The sequence below is a fragment of the Oreochromis niloticus genome, linkage group LG5 (genome assembly GCF_001858045.2).
Source record: "Oreochromis niloticus isolate F11D_XX linkage group LG5, O_niloticus_UMD_NMBU, whole genome shotgun sequence".
Classification (NCBI taxonomy): domain Eukaryota; kingdom Metazoa; phylum Chordata; class Actinopteri; order Cichliformes; family Cichlidae; genus Oreochromis; species Oreochromis niloticus.
Window position 1 is genome coordinate 16,410,224 of NC_031970.2, and position 13,120 is coordinate 16,423,343.

Consider the following 13,120-nt stretch of genomic DNA (forward strand, 5'->3'; position numbering starts at 1 on the left):
ATGAAATCATCCTGTAGAACGATTGTTTAAAAAATAAAATAAAATTCAGTGCCAGACTCTGCAATTGGATCCTTCTGCACAGTGAAGGTTAAACATCAAAGTGAGGCAAACACGCTTGAGTGAAGGGGGTTATTACCTTAAAGGATTAGCCAGCTCTTGCCTTCAGATCTCACCCCTTCTGTGCAGTTACCCGCACCAAATAGGAGTCACTAGTGCAGCAACATTACAAGATCCCTCACGAGCTTCCAGCCCATGACAACTGTGTTTATTGGAATGCGCCAAGCTGGAGGTAGCACTGCCACCAGGGAACTGATCCCAGGTCTCTGAACTGGTGAGATGAGATTTTTCTCCTCTGCACTGTTTATATCAAAAAAGCCAGTCATGCGGACTATAAAAACAGCTGGGGGTCAGTGGGCTTTAAAGAGATGCACAGCTGGGTGTTGGATTTCCACAAATGCAAAAATATGTGACCAGAGAGAAGAATATATAGAGTGAAAAAGAACAGCCCTGTAGGTGCAACCTCCTGCAGAGGGAGGATATATCTGTGGACACCACTGAATATTCTGCTGAAAAGCTACAGTAAGAACCGAAGTGTGCTAACTCACTGTTTAAGGCAGCGAGATGAATTATATGATCAGTGGAGCAAAGATCTAAAAGGGTACACTTGCTCTGCATATGTTAGTAACAGAAGTTTCTGTTGAAAGAGCCGCTTGTACTGCCTGAAAACTGAAGATTTTTTAAATGATTGCTTTTTAAATTGGGAAAATAAAAGCGAATATATTATTTTGTTTACGCTGCCTCGGTCTGTATGTGTTTTTTTTTTTTGTTCACCCTGTAATAGAGGTGCCTACTTCTGAGGCTGATTCAAACCTAAATGCAAATAAACACATTGGTAAATGCTACACCTGGATAAAGGCCACAGCTGCAATTTTGAACACATTATATATACAGTATCTCAGTGTGACACGTCAAAGTTTGTGACGGGCCTGTGCTTCTATTCTTAGACAGGTGAGTGACAGCAGAGTGTCTGGGCCCTCATATCAGCCAACAGCCACATGCAGAGTTCATCATAACCTGTCACCTCCAATACACACCGTCACTGATCTGGCCAACCTCTGATCCTGACAGATACATCTGAGGCTCTGCACACCAATCAGAGCTGTTTATGCAACATTTATTGTAAAAGAATTAAATAAAAGCTTTTAAACAGCCACACTCACCATGCTCTGATCCCCGGTCTTGGTGAAGGTCTTTTCATCAGCAACATCACGTTTCACCCAGCTGTAGGAGACCATGTAACTGGTGATAGGTGGGTGGTAGACTGTCAGAGGGCGTTCCCAGCTCACCATCAATGCCGTCTGGTTTAGCGGCTGGATCTTCATGCTCACCGGGGCACTGCTGCACACTAAAAAGACCAGAGAGAAAAAACAGAAGGATATGAGAACAAGCCAGCATGAAAAGAAAGAAAAAGGGGGGGGGGGACAAAAAAAGACTGACAAGGAAGTAAACAGTGGTGTCACTTTTTCACTGACTGAATACAGCTCGGTGAAGATGGAAGACTGATTGGGATGACTGCTTGACCACATGTGTTTTTGTCTGTTGACATGTGTGGGTAGAATGAAGGTTGCCTTTTAACAGGCTTATTACAAAATCCCGCTCGCTTGACTCAAAGCCATTTCCACTTGAGAAACACCCAGAAGTGCACGAAGCTAAAGTAACTCAATAACAAAAATACTCCTGAAGGCTTCAGTTGGGTCACGCACAACCTCAGGTGTGTGCAGATTGTCAATCTGGACATTTTGTGCCTTTTTCATGCCAAAAAAAAGAAGGAGAAAAAAAAAAGCACAGGCAAAATATAAAATAACCAAGCACCGCGTGGAGGGCATGTAGTACAGATTATCTAGCAGCAACATGCCCATACCCAATTTGTCAGATTAAACACTACGCACAAAGGAGACAAAAGATAATCTGTAAATCGTCCTCAAGGTGGCAGTGCAGGCTGCAGCAAGGATATTTACACAGGGATCCATCAGTATGGGTAAGGGACAATCTGGACATGCTTCTCAGCAGATCAGGGCAACAGCAATCAGGAACTAGTGTCAAATGATTATGTGCTCTCAGAGTTTCTGCCAAATTGAAATTGTCACCACAGTTTTCTCCATTTGCACACTGAAGCTATGACACAAATTATGCACCACGATATGTGAAAGGGAGAAAAGGGAGACAGGGTGGAAAGAAATCAGTCAAGAGAACACGGGGGAAAAAACAAAAGGAAGAAAATCTCGGGGTGTTGATTAGATGTGACAGGTGCGAAATGTATTATAAACCTGTCGGATGTGTGTTGTCAACCTCAACAATGATAATTTAATAGCAGCTGAAGATGTCACTGCGGTTTTACTGCCTGCATCACTTCTGTCATGGCAATCATCATCCTTTTAACAATCAGCACGCACGTATTAGTAACCATCTCAGCTTCTTCCGTTCTGCATATTGCAAAGAAAAAAAATGTGATTCTTCTCCTAAAAACGTGACATCTGAGCAACCTTTTCTTAAATGTGGTCAAGTTATGAGCAAACGCAGCGACCAGGCACTGATTTCAAACTTAGATCTGCACGTGTTCGTTTTATGAAAGCTGCACTTGGTAAAAACCGCCGCAGAGCAGGATCGAGTGGAAACAAAACCTTAAGCTGACAATAAAATGTACACACTGTTTTAAAAGTGGAGGAATTCTTTTAAACGCTGTAACCTTCAAAATTCGTGTATCATAGAGGTTCCACCTCAGTCTACAACACCACTCAGCACAGAGCATGAATCTTTCTCCCGGCACTGTCTACCAAGCGGTGATGAATCGACGCTTGTCAACAAACAGCAGTTCCAAAGCGTCTCACTTCTAAAGCCTTTACAGTATTTTTTTAAAAGAAGCTGTTTGCAGCTTTGAATGATCGAGGAGACAAGGATTTTACTCAAAACACAAAACAAAAAAAAATATTTATTGTGAACTTTGCCCGCGAGCTGAGTAATGCGTGTCATCTCAACCATCAAAAACCAACACAGTAACTACAATAATCATTTGACAGTGATGCTCACTGCTAGAGCTGGGCGATATGACCCAAAATTCATATCTCGATATTTTTTAGCTAGATGGCGATATACGATATATATCTCGATATTTTTTTTTAAGCCATAAAGTAAGAACAAAAAGAGAGTTCTTAGTCAAAGCTGTGTCCCAGATGTCACACAGGCACTTTTATTAACATACAGCATAGATGTACATGAAAAAAACTACTCAAAAATAAATTATGAGCATTTATTAAATAATGATGCTCTATAAATAAAAGAAAACTATGTTATTTTGTGCATAACAAAGAGCTCACAATTGTGCAGCCAAAATGTAAACTAAAAGACGCTGAGCATAATAACATAGACAAATTTCACAGCTGCTCTGTTCCCAACTTCTACTGTGTGACTGACAGCCTGGAGTTTGAAATCCGCTTCGTAACCATGTCTCTGAACAGGTGCCATTTATGGTCCTTAGACACACACAATGTGGTAATATTACGTTGAAGCACAGTACGTATTATGCTGGGCTTACACTGTGCGATTTTTGGCCCATTTTGAGCCGATTTTTCAGTCGTGCAACCATTTTGTTGATCGGCCCGAGTTTGGCCTTCATCGTGCGTCGTTCATCGTGTAGTATACGTGGGGTAACGAGAAGCGATTAACACCTCACGACCAGCTCCCGATCATCAATCGCTTGGTCGTCGTGAGGGTGTCACCGCAGCCGCTCTCACTGCGCACGCGCAAACACATAAATGCCGGTGAAAAGACAGAGCAGCACAGCAGTGCAGCGTGTGATCTGGACACAAGCGATGGAGGCACTTGTAGAACTTTGGAAAGCTCATCTGAGTCTTTTCGATGTGGCATCACAAAATTATCACGACCATAACAACCGTGAAAATAGTTGGATTTACATTGCTGCTCAATTACAGCCGCCTGATCAATGTTTTTCATTAGCAATTTAGCAAAGTTGATGGTGGTGGCGTGAGTCTGTGTGAGTGAAAGACAGAGAGGGAGAGCGAGCGACAGATTTTCTGTTATAACCTTCATTTTTATGGACGCACAGTGTGAGCACTCAGGTCGCATCAGAGCATCGGGCCGTATAGTGTGAGACCCTGCATCGTGACCGACGAACTTCTAACCCCTGCGAGTCAATCGTGCAGTTTGAGCTGAAGCTGAATAACGCGACTGGAAAAATCGCACAGTGTATGCCCAGCTTTACTCCGCGAGGCTCCTCGGTAGCCGTAATGCTCCGACAATCCATCAAGCGGTGCAGCTCCGTAGCTTACCAAAGTCGAACTAAAACATTTTTGACAGATTGCTGAGCGCTGTGTATCACATAAAATCGGTTCGCGGTCATCAAGCACAACCAGAATTCATACAAAAGGCGCGCAGTCAACTTTTGAGAAAATGAAAGGATTTCAGGCCGTTAACACGTTGACGCCGTCCAGCCCCACGCACGGGGCGATGCGCAGTAACTCATTAACGGAGATTTGCCGTGTCCATCTTGTCGCTGCCTGCAGGTGAAGCGATGGGGGAGGAGGGGGAGTTGTGTTCAGTGAAGGAGAGGCGAGGTCAAGTAACGTTGCGTAAAGACAAAAGTGGACGAAAGAGAGGCAAACTTGCGGCTCCGCAACTATAATTCTAACGTAACATAGACTATATCGATATAAAGGATATTGTCACATCTTATATCTCGTATAAAAATATATCGATATTTTTAAAAAAACTCGATATATCGCCCAGCTCTACTCACTGCCTATAGCTTTAACCACAATCTTAACACCTACTGATTTTTTTTTCAAGACTAATGCTCCTTTAATTAAAATGAAAGGCTGACTGGGTGAAAATCGAATAACTGCCTACTGTTGGAGTATTTCTTCAAGGAAAATGCCAAACATTCTTCGGTTATAATTGTTCCGGAGCAAGGACATGGCAGCCTTTCTCCACTTTATATCTTTATACATTCATTACTTTTCAGTTCTGTGCTGTAAGTGACAACACAAGAAAGTTTAAAGCATCATTGTGGGTTCTTGGAAACTGTCGCTGTCATTTTCTACAGTTTCGAAACATATTATCGCCAGTTCCCTAAACTGAGAATATAATGAACACAGCAATCTGATAAGACATATAAAAAGCAGTATCACCATTGTCTCAATTAATTACATTTTAAATGGAGGGTATGGCTTTGGCAGAGCTGGGGTTTTTTGGGGTTTTTTTACACATGCAAAGACACACCAAAGATAAAATAAATAGTGCCCTATATATCTTGGCATTATTACTGGACAAACAATGACAGTGCACCACCACAAACTAATCTGCAATCTCTATTTTGCATCTGAAAGGTTAGCTCTGCATTTGTAATGGCCAAACAAATTCCATTGCCATAAAAGCCACAGCGGTGGAGCATTCAGTGAAGGTGCGGCCCTGGCTCTCATACGCCATTTACAAGCAAAGCCATCATTTATTGTGCGCGGACAAACAGTCCCCGTTGCACAACCTTGACAGATGTCATCCTTGCAGATGAGATTGACAGTGTTTAAACCTCCAATCGCCTATACATTCTTACATCAAAATATTCTTTGATAAAAATGCAGATTAGATTTTGCAAAACAGAAAATAAATAAATAAATAAAAAGACGAGGGAGGGGTAAACAAAAAATTAAAAGACACTGGTTCCCATTCATTCTGCCTACTGACATAATGCCACAAAAGCAATTTCACAACTTAATTTGTATGGGTCTATTTTAGCTGTACCACATATTAATGATGATTGCTGATCGGCCCCGTTAGAGTGCTCCAACTTCATCACAAGCATTCCCAATCAATTCTCCCTGCCAGACACCAACAACACCACTTTAAGGAGCAGCAGCCTTTCTCATTAGTCTCCATAGTTCCTGTACTGTTCGGTTAAAGCCAGCACGGCAAGATGCACACATAAAAGAGAAAGACAAACAAAGATACTCTGATCAAGCACTGCATGAGGTCCGTGCCTGGTATTAATATGTGCTTTGAAGAATCAGTTGTATCAGTGAGAGAATCAAATGTGCCAAGTTTTACCCAAAAAGCTCCTGAAATTGGAATTATTACATAAAACTACTGATTTCTCCTCTGTTCAACTTTTATCTAACAAAATACGAGAAAAAAAAAAAAAAAACCCACAATAAAATTGTCCCTTTACTGACAGACTGATTTGAGCCGAGCTCTATGATTGGTTCCCTATGGCTTCATAGTGTAGCGGTTTAGATATTTCCCTAACAAACAAAAGATCACCAGTTTGATCCCAGGAGGAGAGACAAATCCTTTTGGGGTTGTGTAAGGAAGCGCATCCGGCATATGCCAAATCAGACATGCGGCGCTACGCGCTATGGCAACACCTTGTGAATAAAATAGCAGCTGAAAAATATTTAGTTTTTCTCTGATTGGTTCCTGATCTCCCAGGATTCATGTTCTCTAAATTCTAATGATGCTAATGTTAGCCTGATTAGCTAGTTAGATACAGCAAATAAAATCTGCCTCTAATTTCAGTTGGCAAAAATCAACACTTGCCAGCTAACAAACTCTTTTATCCGTCAGAATCTAGGAACAAAATCCAAACAATGCATAAACTAAATTAAATAAAGCACTTTATTCATATTAGTCATTTTATTTACGTGTTGCACCGAGTCTGCTGCCCTCTTTGCACATTTCATTTAATAATATCGATCAGTATAGACAGTTTCACACACGCCCAGGCTCACAGGATTGTTAGACTTTAAGTTGAAATCATTATGTAGCTGGGCGGCTATTTCAGTAATTTGGTAGTTTGTGACTTGGTTTCCAATGTGTGTGTACACACACACACACACACACACACACACACACGGATGGATGGATGGATGGATGGATGGATGGATGGATGGGTAGGTAGGTAGGTAGGTGTGTGTGTGTGTGTGTGTGTGTGTGTGTGTGTGTGTGTGTGTGTGTGTGTGTGTGTGTGTGTGTAGGGCCCATATTGCGTGAACGGACTCTGTTCTTATAAATCTGAAAATTAAAAGTGTCTTTAGAGTCTTTTTTCATTAGCATGTTAACATTTACTGAGCCAATAAAGTATAAAATTAACAGGTTTAGATTAATGCCCACTTATCTTGCCAGTATATATTTAGGTAAAGACTGTGACTGAAATTAACCCACCGAGATAGTTTAAACACTCATCTCCCATTTAAAAAAAAAAAAAAGCATGAAAACCCATCATCATATTACAAACCCTGATAGAAGTCCTTAAGCCCTTATATTTAGTTTGCCCTTTCTTAGCATTTTCCTGCTTTTCAGTTTTTTTCACAGTGCATTAGAGTATTTTAAAACTACCTGCGTGTCAAAAACCAAAAAAGAAAAAGGGCCGGGCTCAGTATGGTAGAAAAAGTAGAAAAATAAATACTTGTAAGACTGTTTCTATCACAGATCTTGGTCCATGCAACATTGGCTTAATGCCAACACTATTCAGCACAGTGTGCATTTATAACATTAATCCACGCTGCAATATTAGCTACCAATTCAAGCAGCTATTCACCGCTGAAAAAGTTAGTAATAATTGTAATTATGGGAGCTCCGTGGATTAAGCAAATCCTTTTATAGTAGTGCTGCAGCTGAGAAAATCTAAAAATCATAGAGAAAACAAAGCTTACCTTTTGAAGCCTCGGTGCTATGAGGGCTTCCCAGGATCTCGGTCAAATCCCTCTGCCATGCATTTTCTACAGCCGACTTAAAAACTTTGCGATTGCCCAGGTCCTGCAGGGGCCTGAAGTTGTTCCTCAGGTACTCAACAGACTTGACGTGGTCCTGTTGCTCTGTTGTAAAGATGGAGTAGAAAGCCTCCAGCTGGATAGAAAGAAACAAAGAATAGCTATTGAGGCAAATTCAAGTGCTATTGTGCATATGTATACGTGTCTGTCCACGCGCTTTCAATATATCATGCAGAACTGCATTTGTAGTTGCATGCCAGTAGCTGACTCTTCACAACTGGAGTACAGCATTTGCAAGTAACATTCACACCACAGGCACCAGTAGGCACAGACTTCAATCATCACCCTGGGCTGCATGCTGGGCTGTAACTTCTCAATGGGGCAAATTTGTGGCCATTGATTGCCATGAATGATCTCCTGCAGTGTGCTGTAATGACTACACATTACAGATACTGTGGAATCAATGTGTCCTATGCGTGCTTGGAGAAATGAATTACAGGTTCATAAAAGACTATCTGTGAGCGTCACAAACATTGTAAAGGTGGGTCAATATTCTTGCAGGAGAAGTCATTTCTGAACAAAAGATTTGTCCTCTTGCAAGATGATAGAAATTCCACTGAGCCTTGCAAATTTCTACAGCACAGAATTCTCTAGAGGATACGCAGCTGGGTAACCTAAGAATTGTTTGTATAAAAGATGCAGCAAAGGACTGTGTATGGGATCAGCAGAAAGCACTGGGCATGGCTTGGCATATATTATCTCTCAAATCAAAACAGCAAAAACCGTTGGAGGCAAGATGCTGTAAAGCACATAAATGAGTAGTTTAAAGGCATTTTTTTCATTACACGTGTCAAACTTTTACTTCCAGTAAATGAGAATTTAAATTGATGAACCTGAACAACTTTAATAGTATGATAGCCAGCTTCCACACAGGGTAGTATTCCATTTAGGAGTCTTTAGTCAATGTCTCACACTAACAGCACAATATATGCATAGGTGCTATCTCACACTTGCTATCATTCAAATGCCAGTAATTGGCTCTCCCTTCCTGCTTAATCATCCACTATATAGGCAGTGATGGTTTCATATGCAGAGGAGTTGGAGAGGAACGAAGGAAAAGGGAAGAAGGAGGGGAGGCAGATGAGGGGAAAAATTGCTTGTGCACTGACACCGTGGGACAGCAAGCGATCCACTGACTGTGCGCAAATGGGATCTGACTGTGCGTGGAGAATAGAGCTGTATGGACAAGTGTGTGTGTGTGCACGCGCGAGTATGTGAACTTGACGCACCTGTGAGTGGGACAGATACACAGGCCTGGAGAAGATGATCCACTCCACTACCTTGCTGCAGGGCGGAGTGGTCAGAGAGCCGGTGTATCTGTAATAACTGTCCACCGACGATGGCAGCAGATCCCTCAAGACGAACGACCTGAGGTAGGTCTCCTTTTCTGTGTAAAGAGATCAAAACCTGTCAATGCACAGCGCTGTAAAGCATATCGCTCCGTGCACTAAAACCCTGAATGTGTCAAGTTACAATTACACCAACATTAACAAGGTTGTTTCATTTCATTCCCGGTGTGGCATAATTACTGCTTTCCTGAAACCTCCACGAGTGGAATGGCAGTAGTTAAAAGCCTCACCACTTGTTATCACTCTGGCCAGATCTCTGTACTCAGATGGACTGAGAGAAGAGCAAAGGGAGAGGAGTGTGATAAAATGGCCAGCTCTGACAGCTGATCTGTGGCTGGGTGGTAGCGTGCTCCGCTCAGTGCAGCAACTGTGGCATGGGCCATGGGAATTACGACAGATCATAATGATTGCTGGATCTCTTCAGTCCTCTGATCAGAATCAGGCAAAACCGTGCAGAAAAACAAACACTCAACAACAACAACAAAAAAAATAAGCAGCATCTTTTAGAGGAAAATTCCTATATGTCCTGAGAATATACAAAGTGGATTATGCAAGTCAGTTTGATTGTTTTTTTTCTCCTTGAATTATGATGACAAATATCAACATAAAGCCAAACTTCATTCAGATCTAATCTCTTGTAGCTCATGGGTTTAGGGTGTGGTTTATATTCAGGCTGGTGAGGTACGGGAAGCCTCGCCCCTGATGCCTCATCTCTACTCCGACTGAAATTCAGCGCGCACAGCCTTTCCTCTCTCCGTCTTCAGACTGTGTACGTGCCCTATCGCTCATGGGCCACCGAGATGTTGATGGATGGATGACTGCGGGATAACGAGCTAGTTGAAAAACCAAGCATCCTAACAGGGGAGAAGGCACGGAGGAAGACAGTCCAAAAACCACCACACCCACACCAGGCTCTCTTTCAGTCAGGAAATGAAATAATGTGGTGCAAGCATGGACATCTGTGCAGTCCAGGCACTTGGAGACTCAAAATAATCAAGTATATGCAACATGTTTGATAATCTGTCTTTATCGAGGTTATATAACAAAAGAAAAAGGGAGCTTAACTACATCTTTGGAAAATAACCACACGCACGTTATCCTGGTTTAAGGCTAATCAGAATATAGTTATTTAAAATTTGCCAAAACAAAGTGCCAAATCCCATGTGTTCCTGTAATCTCCAGCACTTTGCTCTGGTCAGATATTTACCCTTATACATTTATCTTTAACAAAAAGAACACCGCTAATATTTTTTTTCCCCTCCAACGTGAATGCCAAATGTCATAACCTCGCTGGCCCACAATGCAAAACATCAAAACGCCCATCTCCAGAAAGTTGAGGTTGTTGAATTATAATTAGAATCGATTCAGTGAAGCCCAGCGCTGGTCTTTCAAAACCAGCGTGAGTGAAGAGCAATTATGCTGCGCTTCTATATATCCTCATACTCTTACATGTCCTTGTCTGTTTACGATTATGGTCACAAAAAGACCGTCAGCTGCAGGCTGTAAAACAAGTCAAACGTGTCCGTGTAAACAGAGCTGTTGTGCCCTCATCTGTAGTAAAGGATTACACACTCGTGATAAAACATATGCTTATAGACTGCATAAGCCATGAATCCCGTGACGCCGGCCCAGCAGCAGTAATTTAAAACAATATGCCATGAAGAATTGTGCCATAGCACAAAACACAAGACATTAATAGCTTAAATATGAATATAAGCTTATGCAGGAGCTGCAGTCCATGAGAGCTCATAGATTTACATTTGAGCCTGACTAAAACAAAGGGTTGTCTAATTAAGGCTGAGATGTAATTAATAGTTCTTTCTCTGTGAGTGAAGCTCCTTGGAGGTCTCCTACTGTGGAGCCACAGTAGCACGGCAGAGGCGGGATCTTACAAATTTTATCTCCTTTTGAAGTTAAACTCTGCTCATAGCTTGTGTTTAGACTAATTTGGAATTTTAAAAATAATAGTGCTTAAGCAGCTGAATGCAAGAGCGTCGAAATTTTGTTCCTGGAGGAGGAGGAGGAGGAGGAGGAACGGCACCATATCTGCAATGGCAAAAGGATTTTACCTCTGCGGATAAATCAAAACATCTATTACGAAAACATCAGAGGGATTTTGTAAGGGTCAATTGCTTTTCGAAGATCCCATTAGAACTTTATTTCCCCAAATGTAATGTTTTATTGCGAGATTGAGAGATTATGGCATTAAAGTTAAAACTATATGAAATAAACAAATAAAAGCATCGCAGCTCAACAAAGAATGACGAGCACTCAATGGCATGAAAACTATTCTTCTATGGAAAGTACAGTGTGTCAGGGGTTACGTGCCCGTTACTTACCATGATGCACTACTCCCTTCAATCCCTGGATGATGGGGTCCACAGCTGGGTTGTCTTTTTGCCCCAGCTGCAGGAAACATCCAGAGACAAAGGATTAGAAAAGGGATTAACAGACTTCCATAATAATCCAAATAAAATACCAAAAGACAATCGACATCAGCGGACTAAACCGCAGAACCAAAAGCCATCTTTTTCCATTCCGCTTCTTGTAATGGTTTTTGTTTCAGGGTTTGACTGTTCTGGTTTACTTGGAAAATAACCACCAAAAATCTGAACCTATCATCACACAGTTTTAAAAATGTGTTACAAAATAACCTCGATGTTTGTGTGCAGTACCCACTCTCCAACATAACCATAAACTACGTCTCCAATCCCTGCTCTGCCTTTAGTATGTTAACTTGCTTTTGATGCTTTGATTTTTATAAAAGACACTAAACATATCTGATCATTTCAAAGACTGAGTTCGCCTGCGTTCGCTGTGATACTGCATGCACTGTACAGTAAAACCTGCACTACTTTAAAAGACAGTCACATCTGCTGCAAACGTGATTTAAAGCAAACTAAATTAAATCTCAGCTACAAAACACGCTTTCAACAAAGTTTCATACGTCTGTTACTAAGGTTCTTTGGATTGAACTTTCCTAATTAAAAACTATTCACAACACAGTACTGATAGAATGACTTCATATCAAATTAAAATAATGTCTTTACTCATCCGATATGATTTTCATTATGATGTAGATGCATGAAAATAATTTTTAATAGTGTACATTTGACAGATGAAGGTAGGGAGAATGAGCTCACGAGTGTGCTTCCTAATGCTACGAAACTCAATAGAACGAAATGGTGGCAAAAATAACTCAATATCTGTCTGCTGAGGCACAGGTTTGCCGAGGACTCGGTGCTTTTACAGTCGAGCTGCAGAGTATACTGATAAATTCTGTCTGAGAGAGCTGTCTCATCCATTTTCCCAAATGCCAAATATTTTTCCAAACAAATGCACATTTTCTGGTCTTTGCAGATCTACGGGTAGTATCCATGTGTGGCCTGTGACCTAGAATGTAGATCGCACACAAAAGGGGGGGAAAAAAAAAAAACTAGAGATGAACATCGTGATGTTCACTGAGCAACACTCAGGGAGACACTTTCTGAAACTTTTTTCGATTTTTGAAAAATCCAGATCCGATTTTCTTTTTTCCAGATGATTTAAAATGTTTTAATGACCACAGCAGTCCTCCTCCTGTGCCATCTCCAGAGGACTGGTGATGATGGCTTCTTTATCTGTTGGGCTGGCAGTTCATTGTTTGAAATGACAAAAGATGAGCAATATTGCTCAGTCCAACGTTTTTTAATATTCCCAGCGTCCCACTTAAGAGACAAGACTGGACAAAAACAGTGTTGGGATGCGGGGACCAATAATACCTTGCTCGACATTAATTCAGGTCAGTCAGAGGAGAGTAATTGTTTGGAGCTGAATGCTGAATGTGGATAATATGCACACCTTAGAGGCCATTAATAGGCCTTTGGGGAGCACAGGAAGAATACTTTTCATTGATTAGAAATAGTAAATCTGAGCCAGTGTGTGCATGCCCGC

At 41.4% G+C, this 13,120-nt stretch overlaps 1 protein-coding gene across 1 annotated transcript in view; it reads right to left on the bottom strand.

The window, feature by feature from the left end:
* The window catches only part of LOC100705237 (receptor-type tyrosine-protein phosphatase gamma), a 127,493-nt gene that overhangs the window by 21,726 nt on the left and 92,647 nt on the right, over positions 1 to 13,120 (bottom strand). Inside the window, exons 6-9 of the mRNA XM_005453547.4 lie at positions 11,527 to 11,593; positions 9,068 to 9,225; positions 7,722 to 7,914; positions 1,221 to 1,405 (exon numbers count right to left, since the gene is read on the bottom strand). Of these exons, the coding sequence (XP_005453604.1) occupies positions 1,221 to 1,405; positions 7,722 to 7,914; positions 9,068 to 9,225; positions 11,527 to 11,593 (603 nt within the window). The remainder of the gene's footprint in view (positions 1 to 1,220; positions 1,406 to 7,721; positions 7,915 to 9,067; positions 9,226 to 11,526; positions 11,594 to 13,120) is intronic.